Below are 25,900 nucleotides of genomic sequence, written 5' to 3'. Positions count from 1 at the left end.
GATGAGTTTAAGGGATGATTCTAAGAGGTAGAGTAAAAGGAAGAGATGGCAAAAGTTTGTTGGAGGTTTTGATCGAGGCAGAAACGATTTTGGAAATTCGCGAGGCACGCGTGCAGTAACGATAACGATCAACAACACAGCTACGTAAATATCGTTGTACTAACTTATAAAACTCTCACTCGTTCTCTAAAATGAAGGTCGAGACTCGATTCTATTATCCTCGAAGGGGTACCTTCGTTTAGATAACTGAAACAAAATTTGTTTCTTACTCGTAGGACAAGTTTCTTCTTCTTCTTCTTGCTCTGGCACAAGTTCAGGCGGTTTAAATATTGTTAAGCAGCACTCCGTCTGGAGTAACTGCGATCACTCGACGAATTCGAGGTATTGCGTTCTACAGCGGTGAATAGAAACATAATTGAGTGGGAAATTTCGAAGTGTACACGAGATAACGTTGTTAGGAAGATAGAGCGATAATCAGCGAACGTACGACTCGGAACACCGTGTTCCATGGGTGTGCGTTTAGCATACACCGTGTCGCAAAAATATCCGCCGCCAGCACCCTGCTGTCTCGAATAATTTCGACCGACTTCCTGTCTGCCGCTGCAGAACCTCGACTCTGAGATCATGCTGGACAATAGCCCGCGTCCACGAATATCACAGCTTCTCGTATACCACAAACACGCGACTTCCATTGCTGGTACTCGGTGCGATTAAATTCGCCACTGGATAATAGATCGTGAAATTAGATTGCACAATGAATCATCGCTCCTAATCTCGTTTACCTCGGAGTTCCGCTGGGTTACCAGTGCAAACAGACCAATTTTTATCTCTGTTTACAATTGTCGAACGCAACAATGCAGATAATACGCCAAACAGAGAGACTCAACTCGAAGCGTCTCGTTCTCCTCGAGAACGATTTTACTTACTCGTGAGAGGAAGGGTTGCTTCCGCCCTCAGCTGGCTGGCCCTGCGTTGCCTCCACAGCAGTATGCTCATCTCGCGTCTCTCGCTGTTCACATCGTCGAGCACTCTCGTAGACGTCGTCTGGTACCGCGAACGACGCTGGTTTCACGCGCGTGGCATTCTGTTTTCGTCGGCTGTCGGTCACGCACTGTGTCCCATTCAATTTTTCGTGCGCGTCCCGGGGCGCACACGCGATTTCGGTGACTCAACCTGGCGCAACCGTGTCGACACGCTCTCCCGATTTTCAAGGTGGCCCGATCGAACACCCGATCAGATCCGATCGGCGCGAGATACAGCCGCGCGTTATCGCCACGAGGCTTGTCAACGCGGTATCGCGGCGATCGCGATCGCCAGCCGCCCTATCGCGCATCGATTGCACCGCGAGCGTCGATCGTTCGATCGCCCTAAATCATCCTTTACGTGTCTATCCGCGTATTCGAGCCGCGATTCTGGGATAAAATACTCGCGCGGTTTCGTTCGAGTTCGAACAACGTCACGGTGGGACGTGTAGTTTGCAGCAGACGGTGACGTTCCTTGTAAATCGTGCGATGCTACGCGTGAATTGGGTATCACTCTTGGTATCTTCTGATCGTTGCACGTTGTGATATTATTTATGCGAATTTCAATTCATTTTCGTATAATCGTTCGACAGCAGACGTTGAAGTTCCTTGTAAATCGTGCGATGTTACGCGTGAATTGGGTATCACGTTTGGTATCTTCTGATCGTTGCACGTTGTGATATTATTTATGCGAGTTTCAATTCATTTTCGTATAATCGTTCGACAGCAGACGTTGAAGTTCCTTGTAAATCGTGCGATGTTACGCGTGAATTGGGTATCACGTTTGGTATCTTCTGATCGTTGCACGCTGTGATATTGTTTACGCGAGGTTTAATTCATTTTTGTATAATTGTTCGATGTTTCTATCAGTTTCTGGAGATTTGAACACGTGGTTCATTAAGGATTGTTCGTATCGTTCGCGTTGACAGTGGAGAGGTTTCACCAGTGTTCTTTTTCAGAGCACGATCGATCATCGCACGCTTTGCTCAATTAATCACTGTATCTTCAAAGAGATCTTTCACTGTTCTCGATCGTTATATCGATCTCCATCCAGACGACGCGGTTATCCACGATAATCGCTACCTAAAACCAGCTGCGCTAAATCATTCGAGCTTTAATCAACGAAAATACTTAAATCCCACGTCTGAGGACCACGTTTCGATCCCTCTATCTATAAATACGTAAACGTGCGACTAATCCAACGACGCACTTTGCAATCTCTCTATACGATCGATTCTATAAAACAATCTTTTGGTTTTCATTGGAAACCAAATACAAGATGGCATTTCTTTACAGACATACGTTTCTATATGTTTTAACTTCAATTCAGTTCTCAGTACAGAGAAGTTAGGAAAAGGTCACATCCAGTGCGTAGAAATAAACGAACAATTACAGAAAACTGAATCGCTGGAGACCAAATGCAAAAATTAATCTCTTGTCCTCGTGCAAGAAGAGATGGCATTTCTTCACAGATATACGTTCCTATACGTTTTAACTTCAGTTCCCTACAAAGAAGTTAGGAAAAGGTCACATCCAGTGCGTAAAAATAAAAGAACGTTACTTGATTATTCATAAAAACCCATTTTCTAACAGAATCTAACTAGATACATTTACTGACACCTCCAAGCGATCTTCCGCAATCTGCGACACGAAAAACACGACTGAATGGAATCTCGTTGGCCACTCGCTCCGTCGCTGTTACGAATCAATCGCGGGACAATTCTATAATTAATCCGCACCGAGTATCATCATCAGCCTGCGCGAAATCTCGATGTCGCAGAGAATCCGTGTGCAACAACGGGCACTATTTCAGAACGTACAGCGTAAAGTGAGACAGAGAGAGAGAGAGGGAGAGAGAGAGGGAGAGGAGGTATAGGCCGATTGTCGTGGTTGGAGGCTGCGAGGGAAGCACGGGGAATAAACGAGCCGCGCGGATAATCCGCGTATCGCGGCCTCGCCGCGCTCGCTCCGACAGCTACGGGGGCCGGAAACTCTTATCGGTCGCACGTTGCCCAGATAAAGCCGCCGCGATCGGCATCTTATCGATCGCGCACACGCGGAACGCGTGTCGTGTCGCTCGACGTGGACGGTGGCGCCGATTTCACCGGAAAACCGGCGGCTAATTGCGCGCGACTCGAGCCACCGACAATTAGGAGGCGCGCACGATCGACCCCAGGAATTTTCGTCACGACCACCGAAACGCCCTGATAACGTCTGACACCTGGACCGCGATAAGGATAATTGAATGCGGACGAGCCGGATAACGGCTAGCTTTGACGATCGAACGACGCGGAGGATTTGTGAAATGGGTGGAGAAGTTGCGAGCCTTGCTGTGGGGGTGCGAAGAACGATCTGGGCAGAGTTGATCGTGAAGGAATCTCAAAGAGGAAGAGTTAAATTAGAAATGCTTTCTTGTATCGATTTGACAAAGATCTATGTGGAACACCTTCGCAAAAATAGAGCATGTTTGCGAGGAAGCTCTTGGCACAGTTGAAAGAATCTTGGAGAGGAAGCTCTTGGCAGAGTTGATCGTGACCTTTGTCCTGCTATGGGGGTGCGAAAATAGCTCTTGACAGAGTTGATCGTGAAAGATTGGAAATCTTGGAGAGGAAGCGTTGACTTAGAAATGCTTTCTTGCGTCGTTTTGAAAAAGGTCCATGTGGAATACCTTCGCAAAAATGAGGCACGTTTGCGAGGAAGCTCTTGGCAGAATCGATCGTGAAAGAATCTTAGAGAGGAAGCGTTGAATTAGAAATACCTTCTTGCATCGTTTTAACAAAGATCTACATGAAACACCTTCGCAAAAATGAGGTACATTCGCGAGGAAGAATCAGAAAGAGCGTCGAACAAGTACAGAAAATCCTAAAGCTACAACCCTTTATACTTGTTACTGGGGAACCTTCTTACCACAATAGAAGACTAAACCATTCTTTCCATACAGCAACATCTCACACAATTTTATATTCCCTCGATCGATCGATCGAAACCTTTTAAAACACGTCTGATCACTCTAAAATTAATTCTTCCGTTTGCTCTTTTACTGGACCACCCTCTAAAGTGTCCTGGCTAGCTGCAGTTGAATTATACTCCAACTGGACAGCCTCAAGTCCCCAGAAATCCGCGGCCTCGAACGATCCCACTGTCCGTTCTCCACGGGGTTGGCCCGCTCGCGGTTTAACGCGCCGCGACAGACTCGCGTCGTCGAAAAGCTGCCTCCGGCAGAGCCGTTTTAAAGGTTCGGTTAAGACGAAACCGCAAGAGCCGAAGCTAGATGCTCGCCGTTGCGGGGAAGCGCTATCACTGGTTTCCAAGCAGCACCGAGACCCATGGCAATGGCTACCTGTTATCACTCTCCTCCCTTTCTCGCTCTCCTCCCTCTCTATCTCTCGCCTCTTGGCCGCTTCCGTCCCCAGCACCACGGATGGCTTCCTCTCCTCGTCTCTCTTTCGCTCTACACGGTGGTACCGCGCGTTCTCCTCTGCCGGGCCGCGATAATGCCTGACAAACATTCCGCTTTTCCCTTTCGCGTCCACAGAGAGACTTGATTTCGGCCTGGGACGACGCCTTCTGGGAAGGGGTGTGAATCGACGTCTGTTTTCAGAGCGCCACGCCGCCACGGGATTACGCCTCTCGCTGGGAGGGCCCTATTTATGAAGGGATTTGCCCGCGCCCAGAGGATATCGCGCATATAGTGATTCTTTTGTGGCGCGAGGGACCTTGGAGGTCTTTAGATCTACGAAGATTTACGTTTTAGGGTTACCAAGAATTTCTGCCAGCCAAGGGTAAATAATCTTGCCAACGAGATTACGAACCTCTATACCATCCTTACTTCTAATTATCAACTAAAGTAATATCTCACTTTCATCGAATCCACTTTAACCCTCCGAAACTCACCCTTAAATTATTCCAACTCTACCAACCTAACTCTTTCACCCCATACTTTGGAATCACCCTTTCGTTCGCACCTTTTTAATCCTTCGCGAACACTTTTCTTCAGAGCTAAATCGTCGCACAATCGAGAGACGATTACGTGGTAATCTTCGACGGTATCAACGAACTCGCGCGAGTCGCGCGCGTGGAATCTCGATCGTGGCAGAAGAATCGCGCGCGTGGAATCTCGATCGTGGCAAAGGAATCGCGCGCGTCCGCCGTCTGGAAGGTGTAATATATCGCGTGATTGGCAGACTCGCGGGCACCGGAACACCTCCCCTGTCACTGGCCAAGCGAGGCTTGAACTTCGCCGATAGCGCGGCCCGATAACAGGACAACGATAACAGCCGGGGCTCGCGATACTCATAACACGGCTCGCAACCAACTCCGTGACTAATGGCGATAACGATAAGGACGATCGTAAGGCACGTAAGGTACCGGTTCTATCTAATAACCGTACTCTTTGTCTCCGCGGATTCGAGGTACGTTCACGAGCTGCCTCGTTTCGGTACCAGCGATTAGATTTTACTGTGCCGTTGTCCCGCACTTCCGTTTGCGGACCCTCCTTCAAACCGCGAGGACGCGTTCCCCTCTTTTGTTCCCTCCTTCTTTCTCGTTTCTCACGATTTTTTCGCTATCGTCGACATTTCAGCAGATTTGCTAGTGTTACTAGAAGTACAACGATGTCAAGGGATGTTTAAATTAAAGAGTTTCTACGCGTTATTTCGTAAAACGAGGCTACCAAAATGGCGGAGCTGTGTCTCAGACGATAGAGGTAAATCAGAGTTTTAATTTTATGAAAATTAAAGTGGATACTTGTGGGAAATTCTGACGAAGATTTGGTCCACTCAGAGATGAAAGTAGGATGATTATCGTAAGGTAATTCTTCGATGAAAAAGTCAAATTTATTAACCAGTTAAGCGCGTTCGACGTGTATACTCGTCGTGTAAAATAAAAAATTACCAATCACTACAAAAACTCGAAATCTCAATAAAATGTAATAAGAATATTATTTGACGATATGTTCCCTTTATATACATAGCTTGAAAATTCGTAAACTATTTTCTTATCTTTCTTGTTTATTCTTGCTATCTTCAATTTCTCTTATTCATGTATTTTATTATTTCTTGACAATTCTCAAGCTTTTAGCAAGAATAACGTATTCAGAAACGAATTGTTAGTCTTTGCGACGAATAAGAACGTAATCCTTCCTCGTTTCTCGTAAAACGTATAATAGTAACCGTTTGCCCTGCGTTCGACGCGTGTACACGTCGTTGCTTGCTCTTAATTCCGCACCCTGTGCTGATCCTTTCAAACTAAACTCCACAGTCAACTGGTTAATACTCTTTTGTTCGAGCAAAGTATTCGTTCTCCACTGGATGGAGTAGGCAGAGAGTACATGAAAATCCGATCGAATAATCCGGGACAGTAACCACTTCGCGGGCTGATTGACAGTGCCGTTTAATTATGCATCCATTTGTCCCTTCGAACAGCGCTAATGACCGTGTCTTTCCCTCTCTCGCCGCCCCCGTAGGCCGCGCTTTTCCGCCTCGCGTCGGGCATTTATCACCTCGGATTTTCACGCCGGATCGACACGCGTTGCGCAACGCGACGGCGCGGCGCTGAACCCGGGCAACGTTCGCGAGGATTGCGAAATTGCGGACAATTATCATTCGCACGATCGCTAATTACCTGCCAATAAATTATACGCGGGGCCCAGGCCGTGTTCGAGAGCCAGGAACCAGTCGAACCTTCCCGCGCAACCGCTCTGCACCTCCTCCCTTTACGAGCTGCTCCTTTTTTAATTAACGCCCGCTGCGAATGATTTACGACGACGTCGACTGTTGCGGTCAGTTTCGACTACCAGTTAATCGGCTTTTTAAATGTTTCGCGCGATTCCACGACGGGGACGCCGCGGCACGAGGATACTTTGGGGGGGCGGAGAATCGTCGCGACGATGAGCAATGGTTCGCGAATTAAGCAGCGACACATAGTTGCGATGCGATATAGGTTCGCCTCTCGAGATTTCAGAGCACTCAATCGAACCATTCATCGATATTGCAAAAAAAAAGCGACAAGACTCGAGCCGTCGAATTATGATATTTGCTTGACGAAACGAGATCCATCTTCTGCGAGTTCCACCACCAACGACGTCTCTTTCTAAAAACCCGCTCGAGACTATACCAACGCATACCCAGTACACGCGCGTACGCGTCAAAGTCGAAAGTGTCTCGAGCCTAAGCTACGCCCTGATTTGTCCAACCGATCGTTTTCCACGCAGCGCGTAACGAACAACGCGCGCTAATTAAACGGTGGAATTCGGCCTTGGATGGTAGACCGCGAGACAAACGACGTATACGCGGTCGTTGGTAACGCTGGAAGGCAGCGACAGTCGTCAATGGCACTTTAACGCGTGACGAAGATCGAGCCGGCTCGGATAATGCTCGCGATTCAGGACTAGCGTGTGTTTAAACGCACACAGGACGGTTCAGCGGGAACGCGTGAAAAACCGACGAAGGGACAAGAGATTCCGCGTAATCGGGGCTGGGAAGACGTCTGGACAGGCCAGGATGGATCATCGACGCGGTGTCGGTGACCGTTGGGCCCGTCCCGTGCTCGCAGAGAGAGAGAAACCGTGGTGAAATAAGAGGAGAACTCCCTGGCGCCTGGTGTTATCTTATTCGTTAAGATCCTCGAGGCGACGTAGGGAGGGGAAGAAACAGATCCCAACAGTGGTCTCACTGTCTCGCAACATTCTCCCTTGTTCCTCCCCTGGTTCCTCCGTAGGCCCACGAACCGAGGGTCCCGGGGGAGGAAATCCAGGAACGGCTTCTCGAGTCTAGACGACGCGAGATATAGGCGCCTCTCTTTGCCCCTCGCCCCGCGATCTCTCTCGTATCCTTTTATCTCTGGCTGCTGCACTCATCTGTCCGTGGAGATGGACAGGGATACCGTGGACCCCTCGCTCGTGCCGCAGCCACGGCCACCGGCTCGTCAAAGTGTGGATAATTCGAGGGAATTACTTTTCCTGCGAAGATCACTCTTCGAACGTCATCCCTCTGGAAGTCTCATTAGACGTGTCGAATTTTTTTTACGTTGACTTATCGATGATACGTGGAGAGAGAGGAGAGTGCAAGGGTAGCGTTACTTTTGCATCACTGTTTTAATGTATTTTGGGATGAGTTAGATGTGCCTTGGTTGATGATGCGACTGAATCTGAGAGAGATCGTTGAGATTTTTAGAGGAGAATACGAAGAAAATCGGGAATTACTTTTCCTACGACGATTCCCTCTTCGAACGTCATCCCTCTGGAAGTCTCATTAGACGTGTCGAATTTTTTTTACGTTGACTTATCGATGATACGTGGAGAGAGAGGAGTGCAAGGGTAGCGTCACTTTTGCATCACTGTTTTAATGCGTTCTGAGATGAGTTAGATGTACGTTGGTTGATGATGCGACTGAATCTGAGAGAGATCGTTGAGATTTTTAGAGAAGACTACAAAGGAAATCGCAAAGAATAATTCTAAGGCATCCTCGAAGCAACCCTCCACCATGGATACTTCTCAAGTATCCGTGGAAATATTAAATCGTGACTAGGACTGAATCTGAGACAGATCGCTGAGATCTTTTAGCGAAGAATACGAAGGAAATCGCGAAGACTAATCAAGACACCCTCGAAGCATCCCTCCGCGGAAACATTCAATCCTGGCGATTGAAACAGTAAAACTGAAGAGTACGATCTCCTCGAAGAGGATCGTCGCATCGGTAGAACAGCGTTTCGAGGTCAATTACGCGGACACATCAGGGTAACGTAGCGAGATACCCCGGATGGGTCGCAGCGGCCGCTTCGTCATCGTCCCGCCGTGCCCCGAGGTGCGCCTGGGACGGTGAAAAAGAGCCGGACACTTTTTATCGTGCCGCGCAATTATGATTAGCTCCCGGTGGAGGCGTCGCGTTTGCGGCCACGGCGATTAGGACAAAGCTGAAAGAGAGAGAGAGTGTGTGTTCGCCTCGTCAAAACCGCCCCGCGGAACAAATGGTCGCGCGAGCCACCCCCTCGAGCTCGCTGAACAGCTTCCGCTGTCTCCTGCTGCATCTCTCTACCTCTCTCTCTCTCTCTCTCTTTCTCTTCTCTATTTAAAGCAGCACCAGCTGAACGCTCGAGGAAGGGAGAAAGGGAGAGAGAGAGAGAGAGAGCAGAGAAAGGGTGGCGTGAGATTACGCAAATGAGAAATGACCATCAGGCTATCGGAGAACTTCGGTGGCCGGCTGCTCTCGACGTTTTGCTACATCTACGGCCGAGGATATACACGTCAGGGTGCACTATCGCGGGGGCTGCCGCGTTTTTAATGCGGAAACGACGCCAGCCGCGCGCATCTGGATGCACGCACCGTCTAGGGACACGTCCCGATCCCGCTTCCTGGGGCTGACGCGCGCTACGGGAGATGGCGTTCAAGCGTCGCTCCTGCCGGTGGATTAAGAGATGGAAGCGCGGTGTTTTGCGGCTGCCACACCGTTGCCCGTGATCGATCGCGCGTCGAGGGTGAATTTCATTTCGGACACGGATAAGGGGGAGCTACGCGATATAGCGTTTTATTTGCTCGAGATATTTGCTCGACGCTGGACAGCTAATATCATTGGGATATTGGAAAACACCCTAAATACACCTTTTACTCCGCGATGAATGGAAGAGTACAATGAATAATCCTACAGAAGGGGCACCCTTGGCAGAGATAACTTCGAGATTCGAAGTCCAGCGTCGAAGACTTCGTTTGCTCTCGTGATTTCGTAACGAGAGTCGAAAAATCGAAAGTAAAAATTTACATTAAACTGGTAGAGGAAGCAGCTTTCGAAGGTAGGAAAAAGGAAGAGATTCGAGGCGAGCAGTTTTTTCAGTTCCTGACCACATCGAAGCTGGAGAGGTCGAGCGAGGCTTTTTGCGGTGCAACGTTAAATATCGAGCCAACGAGGGACGGCATTGTCGGGACGGTCGTCGTCTTCTTACGGTGCCGTGGAAAGACTTTGACAAATCGTCGATCAACCCCCTAAGAATCGCCTCCGCTATCTCGAAGACTCTTTGGAGTCTCGCTGAACTGGCCAGTGATCAGGATCTGGCAATCCATCCTTTCAAGACTTCTGCTTCCGCTCGTGGCCGTCTGTTTCCACCATTAATTTCGGCCACGATAATGCCGCTTGATAGTTTCCTATATAGCAATTCTTTAGTTCTTTACGCTTTCGATGATATGTCCCTTCTACGTGTTCCAGCTGGCTGATCAGTCGAACGACTCGCTGACTAATCTAGCGATCCTGACTATTATCCATTCCCTCCATTTAATAATACAATTAAGCTAATAAAACGTCATGTTTCGACGTACCACAAATTACAAGCCAGCAGATACGTGTATGAACTGCAGACGACCATAATATTAGAATATGTTAACCAAAGAAGTGTAAGAAAAATGACAAGAACAGTTGAATTTTTCTCGAGTAAAATGTGAATCGAGCCCAGAGACACCGAGAGACAAATGCATTTGAAACGAAAGCGATTTCCACGCGAATCAGTTTCGCACGAGTAACGTCGACGCGCGTCCGTTGAGCCGCGCGTATTCGCGGTGACCTCCGGGGGCAGGCCTCGATCGTCGATCTTTTCCCTCGGCCTTGGCATTTGCGAATAAATGGATCCACTGTCCGTCGTAGATGGAAGGACTCCTCGCGAGAGCGGCGGCAATACGGGCCAGCGGAAAGGAGACGACGAGGAACAGTGGAGGAACGCGACGCTCGACGAAGGTTGGAGAGAAGAAGAAGAAGAAGACGAAGAAGAGGAAGAAGAAGAAGCCGGCGCGACGGCGAAACGAGGGTTTCCGCGTGATAAGATAAGGCTAGGGGCCTGTTATCAACCGGCGTTCCGCGATACCGGCCGCTTTACCGCGATACCAACTACAGAAGGAGCTTTCGAAGAGGCGTGTAATTGTCCTGCGGATACACCGACCGCGCAGCGTGAAATGTTGCCCTTTTCCCTCGGACATCGACTCGCCATTAAGCCATTAACGCGGAGGTGGACGCGACGAAAAGCCTGGGGCGGACGCCTTTTAACGGACTCTAAACCGAGGACGGTTCTTCGACCTGGATATTTGCGATACTTGCGTGGCGGAAGTTCGCGAAACCTGGGACTGAGCGAAAGGGAACCGTTTTCGACTGAGGATCGATTTAAAATGATTATGAAAACATAGCAGGATCGGATGATAAATATTAAACTGAAATTTATGCTCGAGTTACAAATGTTCTGACAAGTATTTTTATGGCTGCACGGCGAGATAACGCAAAAATGTAAATCTATTTCGACGACTTCCCGATAAAAGAGTAGTAAAATCGAAGGAAACTATTGATAACACTCGCGACATTAATTTGAAATTGATAAGGAAATTGGAGGGAGCGTGTTCGCGAAGAAATGAATCTTCCGACGGTTTTTTAAAGCTACGTTTTTTTGTTCCTCTGGCCGCAACGTTCGGGAAAACAACCGCAAATCCCGTCGAGAGTGATCTAGCACCGGTGTCAGGAGGTCGACGAGGCGCAGTTCATCCCTCACGCGTGTTTATACGTCGTTCGCACCCGGTGGACACATGCCCATCTTTTGTGACGACAGGTGAGAAGCGACCATTTCGAGAGTCCGATCGCGATGGATGGATGATTTCGAACGGTCATGCGAACGGATCGTTCCACTTTATCGTAAATGTTCCGTGACCGCAACTACCCCTATTTTTATTCTCTCTGCCCATCTGTTTCCTTTATCCATTAAATTTAATACGAGTTCAGAGATTTCGAACGATAATTTCTCAAGTAAAAAAAAAAAAAAAGGAGAAATAGAAAAACTGTAGCAGAAAAATATTGAAAAAGTATGTTGAAGAACGGAAGATCGTCGAACAGGATGTTAGCAATTCAGCTAAGGAGAGTGGAATTTCGTTCCCATCCCTAAGACACGTGGTCACCCTTGGTTACAACAGGTGAGGATCGTTCCTCTTACGTAACAACCGGTTAAGTGGTATACGCGAAGAATCCATTAAGTCTCACACGTGGTGCTTCCGGTTCTCGAGCGAGCCAAGTCGTTCCTGTTTCCTTGGGCAGCCTCGAAAGGATATACGGTGGCTCCTCGAACACGTGACAGGACGTCTTCACTATCAACGAGCTCTCGAGGACTCGAAACCATCCTCGAGCTACTGTTACAAGCTAAGACTACAGATATAAGATTATCCTCGAGATACACGCTCGACAATGCGCACTGAGACGTATCTCTCAATTATTTACGATAAGAAAAATGAATCGAAATGAGTCGAAGACCTCAGAAGCTACGACACTGTCGCATAAAATCGATGTCGACGTTAAACTGTGAACCAATCGACAGATTCAATTCCCAGGCAAACAAAAGTAAGGTGTACGACTACCAAATCCCGCTTCAAGGTTTACCATCGACGACTTGAGACGTGGAATCCAGCAATGATTAAACTTCTCAACGAAAAACCCTAAGAAATTGCCATTCTAGGGTGCCAAGTTTGATAGACGCAATAATTTCCAACGTCACCCTCGTGGAGACCCGTCCATCGACTCGTCGCTTAACACCTAGCCACCTTCATCCCCTAAGATGAAGTTTCACGTTTCATTCGACCACTGTTGGGGGAGGGAAAAAAAAAAGAAGAAACAGAGAAACGAAGAAAAACGTGGCGTCGCTTCTTTAAACGAGCTGTCGAACTCGTGTCGAGCCGTTGGCGCGCGGAAGAGTAATAGGGGTGGGTTTAATCGCAAATTGACTCGTCGTCGCCAATAAAAATTCAATAACGGCCTGCCCGCCGCTGGTTATTGTCGAAAAGTTCGGACCAGGCCTTTTAACGTCCTCCACCCACGTCGACCCGCTCCAACCCCCGCTCTGCAACCCCTCTCTCTTTCTCTTTCTCTCTCTCTCGTCAACCGATCCACCTTCCTTTTTCTCCCTTTGCACGCGTTCGCTAACATTCGCTCGAAAAATATTCGATGTTATCCGCCACCGTGAATTGGCTGCTGACGCTCTAACCGAGACTCTGGTTTCGTTTCTCTCTTCCATCGTTTTCATTACAACCCTCGCACCCCTGAAAGCACATTCTAGTGCGCAGTTGCCAGAACGGATGCAACGTGTTAACTCGCGGCCCGTGAATAGACGATACGAATTCTTTTTTACGAGACATTAGCGCGAGCCGTGGTTGCGACGATAGAGGGTGATTGATTTTATCGTGGCGATCGTTGACGGTGTTCTTCGGCGACTGTTTTAATTCTTTCTTCACACCAAGTGGTAGGTTTGCAGTTTTCTTGTTTCCTCGAACCTTAACCTTTTCTTCTCCCCTATTAGTCGCCTCTTACGACAAGCAGGGGTTACTGTGGGCGTATTCTGATCCCCACCGCACAGGGATAAGGGTAGTTTGTTACTGAGACGAATCGAAGTCGACTGTACGGAAGAAAGGCTCGAATTTAAATCAGTTCTCTGTGACAAATATATTTTTTTTAAACGACGCATCGTGCGTGCGATTTAAAAAAAGATATTTTTCAAAATCTGTTCAATGAACGCAGAAATAACTCGATGAATGCAGTTGGATTAATCGCGCGCGATACAACGAGCGGATCGAAAAGCTCTCGAGCACGATGAAAACGCGCGGCGCAAAGAATTGTTTACCGAAAATCGTCCGCTTGGCTGGGACGCGATTGATCGAGAAATACAAAGTACAAAGATATCGAACGTTTCGCGATAAATACGCGGCTAAAGTTTATAATGCTATAAAGCATAGCGCGGACAGCCGGGGCGGATAACGATTCGCTGAAAGCGTCGTTAATTCGCGAACACGTTACGAGAGACGATTTACAAGCTCTCTACGGTGAACGCGGACATCTTGCAGCGATGATATTTCCAACGCTTTCGAATGCTGCGATCTCTAATCGCAACACGCCTACTTCGCGAATACCTCGCAACGAGTTTCGCAAAAAATTCGATCCTTTTCGCGTGCGAACCTGGTCGCGAAATTTCAAACTCTCAAAGCATCTTATCAAGCAACAATGCCAAGCCTAATTTGCTTTATATCGAATTTATATCGAACTCTGAAAAGAATGAATCGTTAATCGAAGAGTCCAGAAGAATGTTGCGATTTGAAGAATTCGCGAGGACGCGTTCCCCTCTTTCGTTCCTTCCTTCTTTCTCGTTTCTCACGATTTTCGCTATCGTGGACATTCGATCAAGATTCGCAATTAGAAGTACAACGATGTTAAGGGATGTTTAAATTACAGAGTTTGCACGCGTTATTTCGCGTGTTGTACGAATGTAAAACGAGGTACCAAAATGGCGGAACTGTGATTCGAAGAGTTCGCGTGATAAATAAAATTGAAGAATTCAAGCCTAATTTTCTCTGGATCCATCGATTCGAAGAGAGTAACTAACGAATGGACCAGCGAAGCGAAAGAATTAATTGTCTTCGAGCGATTTGAAGAATTCGCGTGATAAATAAAATGGTTGGACCAAGGCCGCCTACGCCTCTCGCGAAATTATCCTCGCACCCGATGAGGCAACCCGTCGAAAGGGTACGCGGCGAAGGAACGCTCGTCTCGCGCGATTTTTGCCCAGGATAATTTTCCCAACGATCCGGCGATGTGTGGGCCAGAATCCTTGTAAATCACTCGCGCCGGTTGCACGGGATACCGGCGCAGCTCGCCGATATTTATCTCGCTGGAACCGAGAGAAGCTTATTAGACTCGGATCCATGTACCCTTAACAGACGTTCCTTATCGCAGGTGTCGACGCCTCACGCGGAAAAGGTTAACGCCGAGACAAACGTTAACCTCCGATTTACGTTCCTGCTCTTTTCGCCTGGCTGCTATTTATCGGAATAACGCCGGCTAGCCGATCGTACGCCTATCCGCGTTTGCAATTAGGCCCCGACGAAAGCTCCACGCTCCGTTGCGAAACAGGATTTCATTTTCGATGAAAAGTCGATCGCGAGTTACCTCTGATAAACCGGCTGCTTTCGATCGGGACGAGCGCTCGATAATGGCTCGCGAGTTCAAGCACGTGAAATTCAATTTCCCGTTATCGGTTATCCTTCGAGTTGATTAAGAAAAACCAATTGCAAATTACTAGTGGCGAGAATGCGGATGTTTCGGATGGATTTCAAGTTTTCCGTTTCGTCCGATCGCCCTCTTCGCACCCCCTTCTTGACCCTTCTCTTATTCGTGATCGTCGAAGATCGTGATCTCTACCGATCGATTGGTCCTCGATCCTCTCTATCGAGACTGAACGTGATCCGTGAGAGCAGAATTCGCTGGTGGACGGTGCGCCATCGAGCGAGAGAGGGATTTTCGCGCGAAGAACAGGAAGGTTCTTCACGGTTCGCGGCGTCGTCGGCGGGAGCGGATCGGAAAGAAAAAGCGACCGTCTAAAAATACACGGCCGACTCTAGGTGGGAATGATTCGGTATCTCGGACGACGTCACGGGGGTCTGAAATATGAGAGATACGATGGACCTCGCCCCCATACCATCCCATTCCCTCGATGGTGCATTAGCGCTAATCTCCGCTCTTTAGTCCTCTCTTTATCTTTTCTGCCCTCGTCCTCCGCCACTTTCTCCCTCCCGCCGTTCACCACCGTGGCGTCCCGTCCTTCCAACCAATTCGCTCTCCCTTTAATTCCCTCCTTTTTCGCTCCCCATCTCTTTCTTCATCTCTTTTATACATACAAGCCAGCGAAAAAGAATGACGAGGAGGAAACGAGGCTTCCCCTTCCACCTTCTCCGTCTTTCTCTCGACCCCTCCTGTTCTCCAGAGGACGCGCGACTGGGTGGAACGAGGTGACGAGGAGAAGGAACGCGTACCTCCTCGTTCCTCGGCTTCTTCTTGGTTCCTCTCGTTCTCCAGAAGCCACGCAAATCGGAGCAAGACGAGAACGAAGCGAGAGGAAACGTTCTTTCCTGATCTTCTTCTTTACATCCTTCTGTTCCTTCTCTCGCGTAAATGACACGCGAGGCAGAGCAAGAGAACGCGTGCGAATCAGTGAAGCAGGAGAGGAAGAGGGAAGAGAATTCTATGCGCCGTGCACAGGTCACCGGATAAAGCAAACGACGAGGAAGAAATGATGAAAACGTGCTCCAGCGTTCTTCATCCTCTTATTGAACTCTTCCGTTCCGCGAAGCGTGCACCAAAGCGAACGGAAGAGCGTCGCGACGAGGATAGAGCAGCCTGTCCCACTCACTCTCCGTCTTCTTCTCGAGGCGGTCGAGAAGACGCGGAGGGCGCGCCGCGTATACCTGTTCCTTGGGAGCCCACCTCCGGGACACCTTTATCTCGGCTCCATCTAATCGCTACGATCCGTTATTTGGTGGCCACGTCGTACGTGTGCGCGTCCGTCGAGGGGCCTCCTCCGTGTTCTCCAGACAGGGCCCAGGCCCGGAGTTTTGACACTCGGAATCTCATTAACGATCGTGAAATCCCCAGCCCTGAACGGGATTACGAGACAGGAGGCGTGCTCTCTCTCTTTCTACATGGTGGCTGCGAACCTCGAGGGGGAGAAGAAGGGTTAGAAAAAACCTGGCGGACGTCGCTCGAACGAATACCTCGGGATTTTACGCGGGCCCCGTGTCTCGTCCTGGTTAATTATATTATACAGCTGGCTGGATCTTAGGCGGGGTAACTGCCTGTTCCTTTGCTGCCCGGCCAGGTTTAATGAATTGTTCAGGGGCTTTTATGCGCCTCGCCTTGAGAGACCAATTTGCTTCCTCGTGGAGAGAGGCTCTGGCTTGTTGGGGTATGAGATACTTGCCGTTTTGGTAGCATTACAGCGATTTCCATTTCCATTGTTCATTTCCGCAAAATAGTTTCACTCTTCCTCACCTTTCTCTTAGTCGATAACCGTCGATCCACTCGATGCTTCAAGATTGAATCAGTATTGACTAAAAGTTTGGATCATACCAATGATCAAGAATTAATCGATCAATTAATATGATCTTTGGTCTTATGTACTTGTAGAGAATTTTTGTAAATGAAAGCAGCATCGCGAGAAGTTTATCTCGAATTGAGAGTAAACTCCAGAGCCTCTCTCGAGCAGAGCTGAATCGGGTAAAACGGCGAATTGGTATCTGGTTCGGATCTTGGGCATCTGTCACCGCGAATTACCGTGGCGTCGGTAACGGTAACTAGCTGAAAGTAGAGTGCCGATATCACACGTCGTAGGACACCGCAGTTTCATTCAAATGCTCAGATAACGGCCGTCGTAATGGCGGCAAGTTCACTGTCTCGGTCGTCGCTCGCGATGTTCCCTCCTGGAATCAATGAATCCGAACGCGATAATGCCCAACTTCTGGCTCGAGTCCTCGGCTAATCCGTCGGTTGATACCCTTTCGAGCGTCTTTGCGCTTCCATTCCCCCCGCGGAGGAGGCGCCACCCTCTCAACGGCGCCTAGAAAACGATCCCACGGCGATAAACGGTGTTCCTGTTTGCGACGTTTAAACCAGAGAATCTTTCCACCGAATTATGACGCCTGGAAAGCCTCGCCAGAGAAATGAGAAACAAGGGACGAGGAATCCTCCGCTCGATGGCTCCGACAAGACTGTCGGAGCTATTCGAGGGAGCAGTATCGTTGGACGAGCCGGGGTTGGATTAAGTGACTGAAAGCTTTGGGGTTGTTGGGTTTACCGGTGATTCTGAGCGATGGGTCGGATACTTTTAGGGAGCGACGCCTAAGCCTGCGTTCGGTGGGTCAAGACCTATTTAGGGGACGAATTTTCTCTTTTCGAACGGGACGATCATTTCCAGTGAGGGGACATCTGATTGTGAGTGTACATTCGTTGGATTAAGGCTCGTTTAGAGCACGACAAGCTTCTCCTTTCTTCCTGAAAACGTGACTCTTAGGATCAATTCCGATTGCAATCGATACTTCAAATTGCTCTAACTTTATCTCGAGCGTGGACCAAGATTCGCGTAAGCAAAATTGGCGTAACTCAGAGAAGCCTCGTTCGGACGTCGAAAAAGCCCACGAAGTGTGTACGTAGAGGACAGGCAGCGCGGTTCATCGAAATAAACCAGGAAAAGTTCGCGGGCAGATAAGTGAAAGGAGCGGGCGAGGGGGTAGGTCAGAGAAACGGCGTTTGGCTTCGACGTGCGCTAGATACGCGATACGTCATTACACCTCTAGGTCCGCAACACCCGTGGGAGAGCGACACGACAGAGAAAGGAGGGAAAGGAAAGGAGAAAGAATGATAGAGAAAGAGAGAGAGATAGATAGAGACGAAGAGGAGGCTAGCTGCTGTGGCGGGTGGCGCGAGTAAGAGAAAGAAAGACAGAACTACGGGAGAAAGAGAGAAAGAGAAAGAGAAAGAGAGAGAGAGAGAGAGAGAGTTTGACAGATCTTCATAAAGGCACACACAACTGTGCCGCGGCGATAAGGGAATCGGGAGCAGGCATCTCGCCTCCTTCCCTCGCCGCCGCCAACCCCCTCGTTTCTCCACCCACGGCAGTGGGAGCCAACCCCCGCAAGTCCACCCTCAGCCACCCCCGTACGGGGCTTGAAAGGGGCCTGGAGGGGGGCAGAAGCACGGGCACTCAGTCAGTACGCTGCTATCATTTTTCCACACGAGTGGGCGGCGGCGTCGGTGGTTCCTGGGTGGTACTACGTTCCTGCTCTTCTCTTTCGCACCCTGCCTGCGCTTCCCTCTGTCACTCGAACCTCCGTCGGGTCTCTTCTCGACTGATTCCTGGACTCGTTCCTCGCTGCACACAGCTTTCCTTCGCCGCTTCCAGACGCGACGCTCTCTCTCTCTCTCTTACCCACCCCCTTTGCGGTTTGACACGTTCCGTGGACGGAAGGGAGAGGCGAGCAAGTTTTCGAGGCTTGTTACGTGTAGGGTGGAAACCCTTGGAGAATTCTCAGAGGGATGGCAGAGGAGTTTATGGGGTGCGTACGACCGACGGATCCGAGGAGATAGCCGGGATTCGACGCTGCGAGACGCCGGATCGCTGAGTCACGTGAGAGGTGGGTGTCGAGGTGACTGGTCCCGGGACGCGTTCGATGTTTCGAAAATTTGTTACTCGCATTGCGATCTTTCTTTTCTATTGCTCTGCTATTTTTACGTTTCTCTTCTGAGAAACTTCTTGGAATATTTCTCGATCGGAACAAACGTTGATCGAGTTTTTAGGGGTAGCGTAAATACACGCGACGACGGATGTAAAAACGCAGCAATGCCAAACTGCGATCAGCCGCGACAGGATACGAGCCCACGGAAGCCGGGATAAAAGATAAATCATCCGAATCAATTCCGCGCGCCTTCATTTTTCTATTTTCCGCCAGTTATATTTCGCTATTATTTTCATCGCGAGAAAGCCCCGGCTGATAAATCGAACACCGTCGCCGTCAACCACCGCGCTGGCGGTCGCACACGCTCCTCTACGGTGTTACAAATCGCTCCCGATTGTTCCCTCTGCCGATGATCGAGCGCGCCTGCACCAGAAGGATTCCTGCTCTATGGTGATAAGGGACTGGGCGATTCCTTAAGGCGGATTCCCCTGAACACCCGGTGAGGAACGAGCCTCTGTCCTGCGAGCAGCCTTTTTTCCAGTCCCGGGCCACTTCTCATTTCCACTGCGCCGGTCAACACGCCTCTCCCTTTTTCACCCTCCAACCCTCGCCGCTGGCGCGCTATTGTTCGCGAGCCTCAACGATTTTACAGGAACACAAGGTCTCGTTAATTGTCCCCTCGCAAAGATGTGATGTTAATTCGCATTGGGGCAAAAGTATCGTCTTAGACTAATTTTTCGTGGATTTAATTCAGAATTTGACTGTTGGCAATCTTCGTGTTACGAGAGGAGAGTACTTACTGATCTTAGTGAGAGAGTAGAAGTTTGAGGGTAGAATGTGATTACGCATTGGCATCGACTTACCTGAAACAGAAGAGGAATGTGGTTAGTAAGAGAGTGTAATGTATAAATCAAGTTTAACGAAGCGTGTAACATGGCGCGTATTAACATTCATAAGACGTTCGCTAAATAAAAAGCAGTGCAAGTGGCAGAAAAGATCGATCCATCATTCCGCCGAATCCCGGTGGGCCAGCCCTATAATTACGCTCCCTTTTCTCGGAGAAAACGGGCGTAACGTTTAACCGCCCATCTGCAACATTGTTCTTCAACCCACCCTCGATTCCGCGAAGTCGTGACAACTAAATTACTCGTCGAATAAAAAGTAAGGAGCAGCGGTGGCTCGTAGCGTCTACGAAACAGCGGGATTCCGAGGAACGAAATTGCTCTAAACGGGTCTAATTACCCAGAAACGATCCCTGTGGGCCACCCAGAGGGCAGACAGGGATATCGTTGATAAATCACGACGTCAACCGTGCCCGGGCCCTGGATAAGAAGGTGTTCGAATAAGAAGAAAAGAGGAGGGAGGCTGGCTCCGTTCGAAAAGTTCGTGGCGCGCACGTGTCCTCCATCGTGGATTCGAGTCACGCGTCCTATCGGAAATTAGAGCCGCGTCAAGTCGAGCGAACCGACCACCCGTCACCCCGTTCGCCATCCCCGAGCGGAACTCCAAAGTTACAGCGTGGCGGGACGAGCAGCGTCGAAGAGGGTGAACCTTCTTACTCGTCCCGCGGTCGGTTATGCGATCCAGATCGCCTATTCCAGCGCTCGCAGAATCATCCCAAATATTGCCTCACAGGATTTTACGCATCCGCCCTTTTCGACTATAAAGGAAGCGAGTAGAGAAACGGAGAGAGAAAGTGGAAGAATGAAAGAGAGAAGGGGAGGAACAAACACTGCTGCCCTGATTTCCAATTCGAAATCTTGCAAAGTACTCCTCAACGGATGTAAGAATAAAAACGCGCGTCTACAAATTCCACGTCTGCCAGACGATTACTCCGTCAGACCCTCGACAAAGAACGACGTCTATCGCTGAAAGAAATTCTGCGAGCAAGTGTCCTCATTCTCTGCTGCACCCCTCCATTGTCGTCGTCCACCCTCGAATCCCTTCAAACGTCACTTCTCATCCTCTGGGACGACTAATTTTCGCTTACTCTTCTGTACACTGGCAGATAGATCGCCAGAGTGTCCTCTCTCCCGCGGATCCAATTCCACGATCCACTCCTCGTTGGCCCACCCCTCGCGGAATCAAGAGTGGCAACCAGCTCGAGAGCAGAGCAAAGAGAAAGAGAGAGAGAGAGAGAAAGCTCGACGAGAAGTCGACAACGCGCGATAATTCTAAAAACGGCAGCGGGCACGGTCTGTTCCGCGAGGAGGAGGGCTGAGATGGGAGACGTTGGGCGCCACGCGGGGGTTGAAAGAAAAGAAGGGCGGAAGGGATGCGCGCGGCCTGGCGAGAGATCGAGTTGTCTCGCGGCAGAAAAAGCTGCTGCCGTCGGCTGGATGGATTTCCACCGGCGAATCGACAATAATTGTCTGGGAACGAGGCGGCGCGGTCGTCGAGCCCCTTTCTTCCACCCCCTCGCGGACGCGTATTACGCGAGCTGGTTGAAAAGAGAGGCGAGGCGGGAGGCGGACGGTTCAAGGCAGAACATCGAGAAAGACAAAGGAGCATCCCGTTCGTCGAATCGCACGCTCAGGCGTCGTCGAGCATGGCGTATCTACATCCCCTGGCAGTGCCTATTCAGAAACTCCCTTGTACACGCTCTCCGCGACGTACCACTCGAGGCGAAGGCCTGGCCACGATTATTGCCGATACATCCACTCGTCGCGTTAGACTCCGTCCCCGTCCCGCACCCTCCCACGGCTACTTCATCCCGTTATATACTTCAGCACTGCTACCTCTGCCCAGAGATTAGCTTCGCCGGCAGCCGTGCCGCCTCCCACACTCCTCCTCTCTTTCCTCTTTTTCCCACTTTCAGCCAGCTCCAATGGCGGCGAGGAGGACCGCCAGGAAGGAAAACGGGAAGATCGATCAGATTTTCCATCGGACAGAGGATTGTTTTCTAGGTAGCGAGATGAATTTCTGCGGATGGCTTTTCGTCGAATGTTACGGGTACTCGTAGAGAGTTCCAAAGGAAGCATGGGTCCGATGTAGTGTCTTGATTAATTTGATTAACGCGATTAATCACACTTACGCAGAGTCTCACTTTCTTCTGTACGCAAAGAGAGATCGACGAAAAAGAATCGCATCGCGTTGCCTCGACCTCAAGTTTTCCAATCACGCGAAAGAACACGATTGCACGGAGAGAGTGGGAACCGCTAAACGATACGCGAAGTGAATCGCTTGTGCAGAAATGATCACCGCGATGGAAACGAAGTAGCCGTGGAGAACAGAAGGAGGAACGGTTTCCCGGCGGGGCCCAAGGTGGAGAGGGCCGGCCATTACTGCGGGCACCGCTTGAACGAGATTTACGATTTCACCAGGAAGGCTTTCCCTACGTTGCACGCTACCTATCCGTTTTTGGTGGCACGCCGGGATGCCCTTAAATGGTCTCACCCCGTGCCTATCTGTATCGCGATACGCACACCCACGCACGCCGCTGCTGGCCAGACAGCTCGTGCGAGCGCGCGCGAGCGAGCTCGCGGATGTTGCACTCGCGGCTGGGCCTTAATGTCTCACGATTGTATTCAGATCTACGCGAGTTTTTTCCACGCGCCAGCTCTGTTCCAGCGCGCTGCTCCCGCTGGAGAGAAACACCGCGTCGTTTCCTTGTCCCGTCTCTTTTTTTTTTCTTTTTTCTGTCCTTTTTTTCTATTTTTTTTTCTTTTTGCCACCCCTGAAAATGACCACGAGACACGGGAAGGAAACTCGAGCGATCGTAGGTTCGAGTTTCTCGCTTTGATTCAGACTGTTTTCTTATTGGCATTTGTTCTCCCTCGGTGGGAACTGATGGCTGATGGGTGTTTCATTAATTGGCGAGCAATCGCGATTCATATGGTAATCCGATGATTTAATTTCTTTAAGTGCCCTCGCCAGATGGTTATTACTCTATCTGGTCTTTGTTCCCCAACTGCGATGATAATAATTAAAAGACGAGATAATCCTCGTTCCTACGGTAACAGGTGTTCTGATTGGGCTTTGTTAGATTAAGGAAGAAACGGATCTCTCAGCAACAGGGTTAATGAATATTTAAAAGCTTCGATTGAACTTGCTTAGTTTCCAGCCTCCAAAGACAAGGGAAAGAACATTTCGTACATAGTAATTCAAAGAATTATCTCCAAGTATCGAAGAAAATGTAACAATTCTATCAATATTGTACCCTAGTTCTTTACAGAGAAGGGAATGGCTGTGGATTGGAAACACTTCCCTTTTCGCAAGATCTGTGCAGCCGTTTTGGTGCAAACACGATGGATCGATAGAACGTTTCTTAAACAATTACTCTGGTGCGATCTTTCGCGGAACAAGCGTGGTTAGCCGCGACTTTCGATTATTAAATTTCCCTCGAGGGGGTATGCACCGCGGTAAATCATTTCCTTGCATTAATATCGTCGCTGTCCGATACGGATCTGCAGAAAAGCGGGCGGCACGAACGGGCACACGCCTGGAAACATCCTCGATGAGGATCTAGGCGGTACCACCAGGCTTCTCTATCGGCTGGGATTTCTCCTCCGCGAACGGAACGAAATCCACGCCGATATCGTGGCTCTCCTCGCGATCGTTCGCCTCGTGGAACCATCGATTCATCTCGATATGCAGAGACTGGCAGGAGCGACTGAGAAAGGGGACTCTTTCTCAGAGAGAGAGAGAGAGAGGGAGCTAGGAAAGCAGCGCGAGAAACAGAGATCTCATCTGGCACAGTCGTGAAAGACGGAAACGGGGAAGTGTTGGGATTGAAAGAAAGATCAAAGAATGCTGGGGAGCACACGCTCGTACTGGGTGTTCCATTCAAAACGCTCACGCGATTGCGAGCACGATTATTTCCACCGGGAAATTCAAACTTTTCATCCCCTTTTTCTGCCTTGTAAAAGTTGGCGAATTCTTTTTTTTGCGCGAGTTATAACACGATTGCTGCGAGATTATAACTTTAATAACGAGCTGGATGTATCATTTTAAGAGTAAATCTTCATTCAACCGCTTCACCAAAATTTTCCTCAGAATTATTTAGCAATAAGAATAGCTACGACATTCTCCAACAGCGCACCCAGTATAGACTCTCGCATAATTCAGCGAGATTCATCTCGCGTAGGAGTAGACGGATAGAAGTTGGCCAATGGTACGGAAAAACGTTCGTGTACGCGGCGTTAAATAATAATTCACAGTTAACCGCGAGCCGGCCGATAACACGGAACTATTCCGTAATCCATCGTTCCCTTGGTGGCTCGGACACGACGACAGGGAACACGAGGAACGAGAAGTCGTCGGTGAATGGAGAAAGCCGAACCGAGGATCGCCAGATGGATCGTTCGATCTCTCGCGAATCACGATTTCTCGAACGGCCGAGGAGGTACGATTTCGCGCGGCGCTGGCCCGTGAACAACTCTATATTCGACCCTCTAAAACCGCGGCCACGCTCGATTGCTAAATGGAAATCGTTGCCGATTCCATGAGAAATCGAGCCCACGCATGTGTGTGTGTACGTACAGCTTCGTGCAAAAGTCTTGGGGTAACGATTCTGCGATATCAATTAAATGCACCCCAATGAAAAATCCTTTTGAATATCAGCTGTCTCGTGGAAATTAATTTTTAATTATTAATTGATTTGCTAACAGAATACATGAAGTTTATTCTAATGTACTGAGCTGAAAATGATTCGCATTTTCTTCTTTGAGAAGATCTGAAAATCGTTGCCGATTCCATGAGAAATCGAGCCCACGCATGTGTGTGTGTACGTACAGCTTCGTGCAAAAGTCTTGGGACAACGATTCTGCGATACCAATTAAATGTACCCCAATGAAAAATCCTTTTGAATATCAGCTGTCTCGTGGAAATTAATTTTTGATTATTAATTGATTTGCTAACAGAATACATGAAGTTTATCCTAATGTATCGAGCTGAAAATGATTCGCATCTTCTCCTTTGAGAAGTTCTTTAAGTTTGAAGACACGATTTTAAATGGCACCGCTCAGAGGCCCTGGCGCGCGAAGGATTGAACGGAAAAAGGTGCAATCGATAATGTTCGTCCGAAATTGTTCGGGACGTTCGTTCGTTCGTTCGACAACTTTTCCACGGCACTGTACAGCAATGTGGGTGGTTTGCTTTTTGTTTTCGCCGAAGATACGCTCGTTTGCAGCAATGAAAGGTCAGATCTGTGAGAGTTAATCCGTCCAACACACAAAACCCAGCCCGCCACCGACCTACGTGATTGTTTCGTTTCACCGGGCCCGATCGCCGCCTATTGATTCATGAGCGATTAGTCGCGAATAATGGATCCCCCCGTTTTGCATCGCGTGTTCGAGCAACGACAGGTCGCGACACTCTCTGTTACTGGTTCCTCGAAGTTTATGGGGCTGGTAATTTATCGGCCTGCGCTTTCACGAGGGTGTGCACGCGCGAGAAGCATGGCTTTTTTCCCCAGCTGCTCGACAGCATCCGTGAAATCGAACAGCTACTTTCGCGGAGACTTTGACTCGAGAAATTTGAATGATCTCTCTGGTTCAATAAAACGTAGACTGAGTTGATAACAGATAGAACGGATCATTCGAACGCTCAACTCGGTAGCCTGGTAACAGTGCCTACCGTGTGATTTACAATGCGTGTACCGATGTTATCGCAGCTGACTTAAAACGGCTATCGAAACGCAATAAAACTGGTACATGGCATAACATTCTATTAAAACAGAAAAGAATGATAAATCATTTTATTGGACTGGCGTAAACCTCCGCTGAGCTATTTGAGGAAACGATTTTGCACCTGCTTTCATATTTCTGTATGTAGTGATACGTAACTCTATCTATCGCGCTATGCAAGCGACACTGATGATAAAAGGCTTCTATGGTAATCCTAGGATCTTAATTGTTAAACAAACAGTGACAAACGA

At 49.1% G+C, this 25,900-nt stretch overlaps 1 protein-coding gene across 4 annotated transcripts in view; it reads right to left on the bottom strand.

Moving 5' to 3' along the window:
* Ush (Zinc finger protein ush) overlaps positions 1–25,900 on the bottom strand; it is a 179,183-nt gene that overhangs the window by 58,748 nt on the left and 94,535 nt on the right. For 2 of the 4 annotated variants that reach the window (XM_076907978.1, XM_076907979.1), the window contains exon 1: positions 927–1,013. The exons of the other annotated variants lie outside the window; for them this stretch is intronic. In XM_076907978.1, the coding sequence (XP_076764093.1) occupies positions 927–996 (70 nt within the window). In that variant the 5' untranslated portion in view covers positions 997–1,013. Of the gene's footprint in view, positions 1–926; positions 1,014–25,900 lie in introns of those variants that run through there. 4 annotated transcript variants of the gene reach the window in all.

Source organism: Xylocopa sonorina, chromosome 17 (genome assembly GCF_050948175.1).
Source record: "Xylocopa sonorina isolate GNS202 chromosome 17, iyXylSono1_principal, whole genome shotgun sequence".
NCBI lineage: Eukaryota > Metazoa > Arthropoda > Insecta > Hymenoptera > Apidae > Xylocopa > Xylocopa sonorina.
Note: the sequence above shows the minus strand (reverse complement) of the source record. Positions and strands in the feature narration are given on the sequence as shown.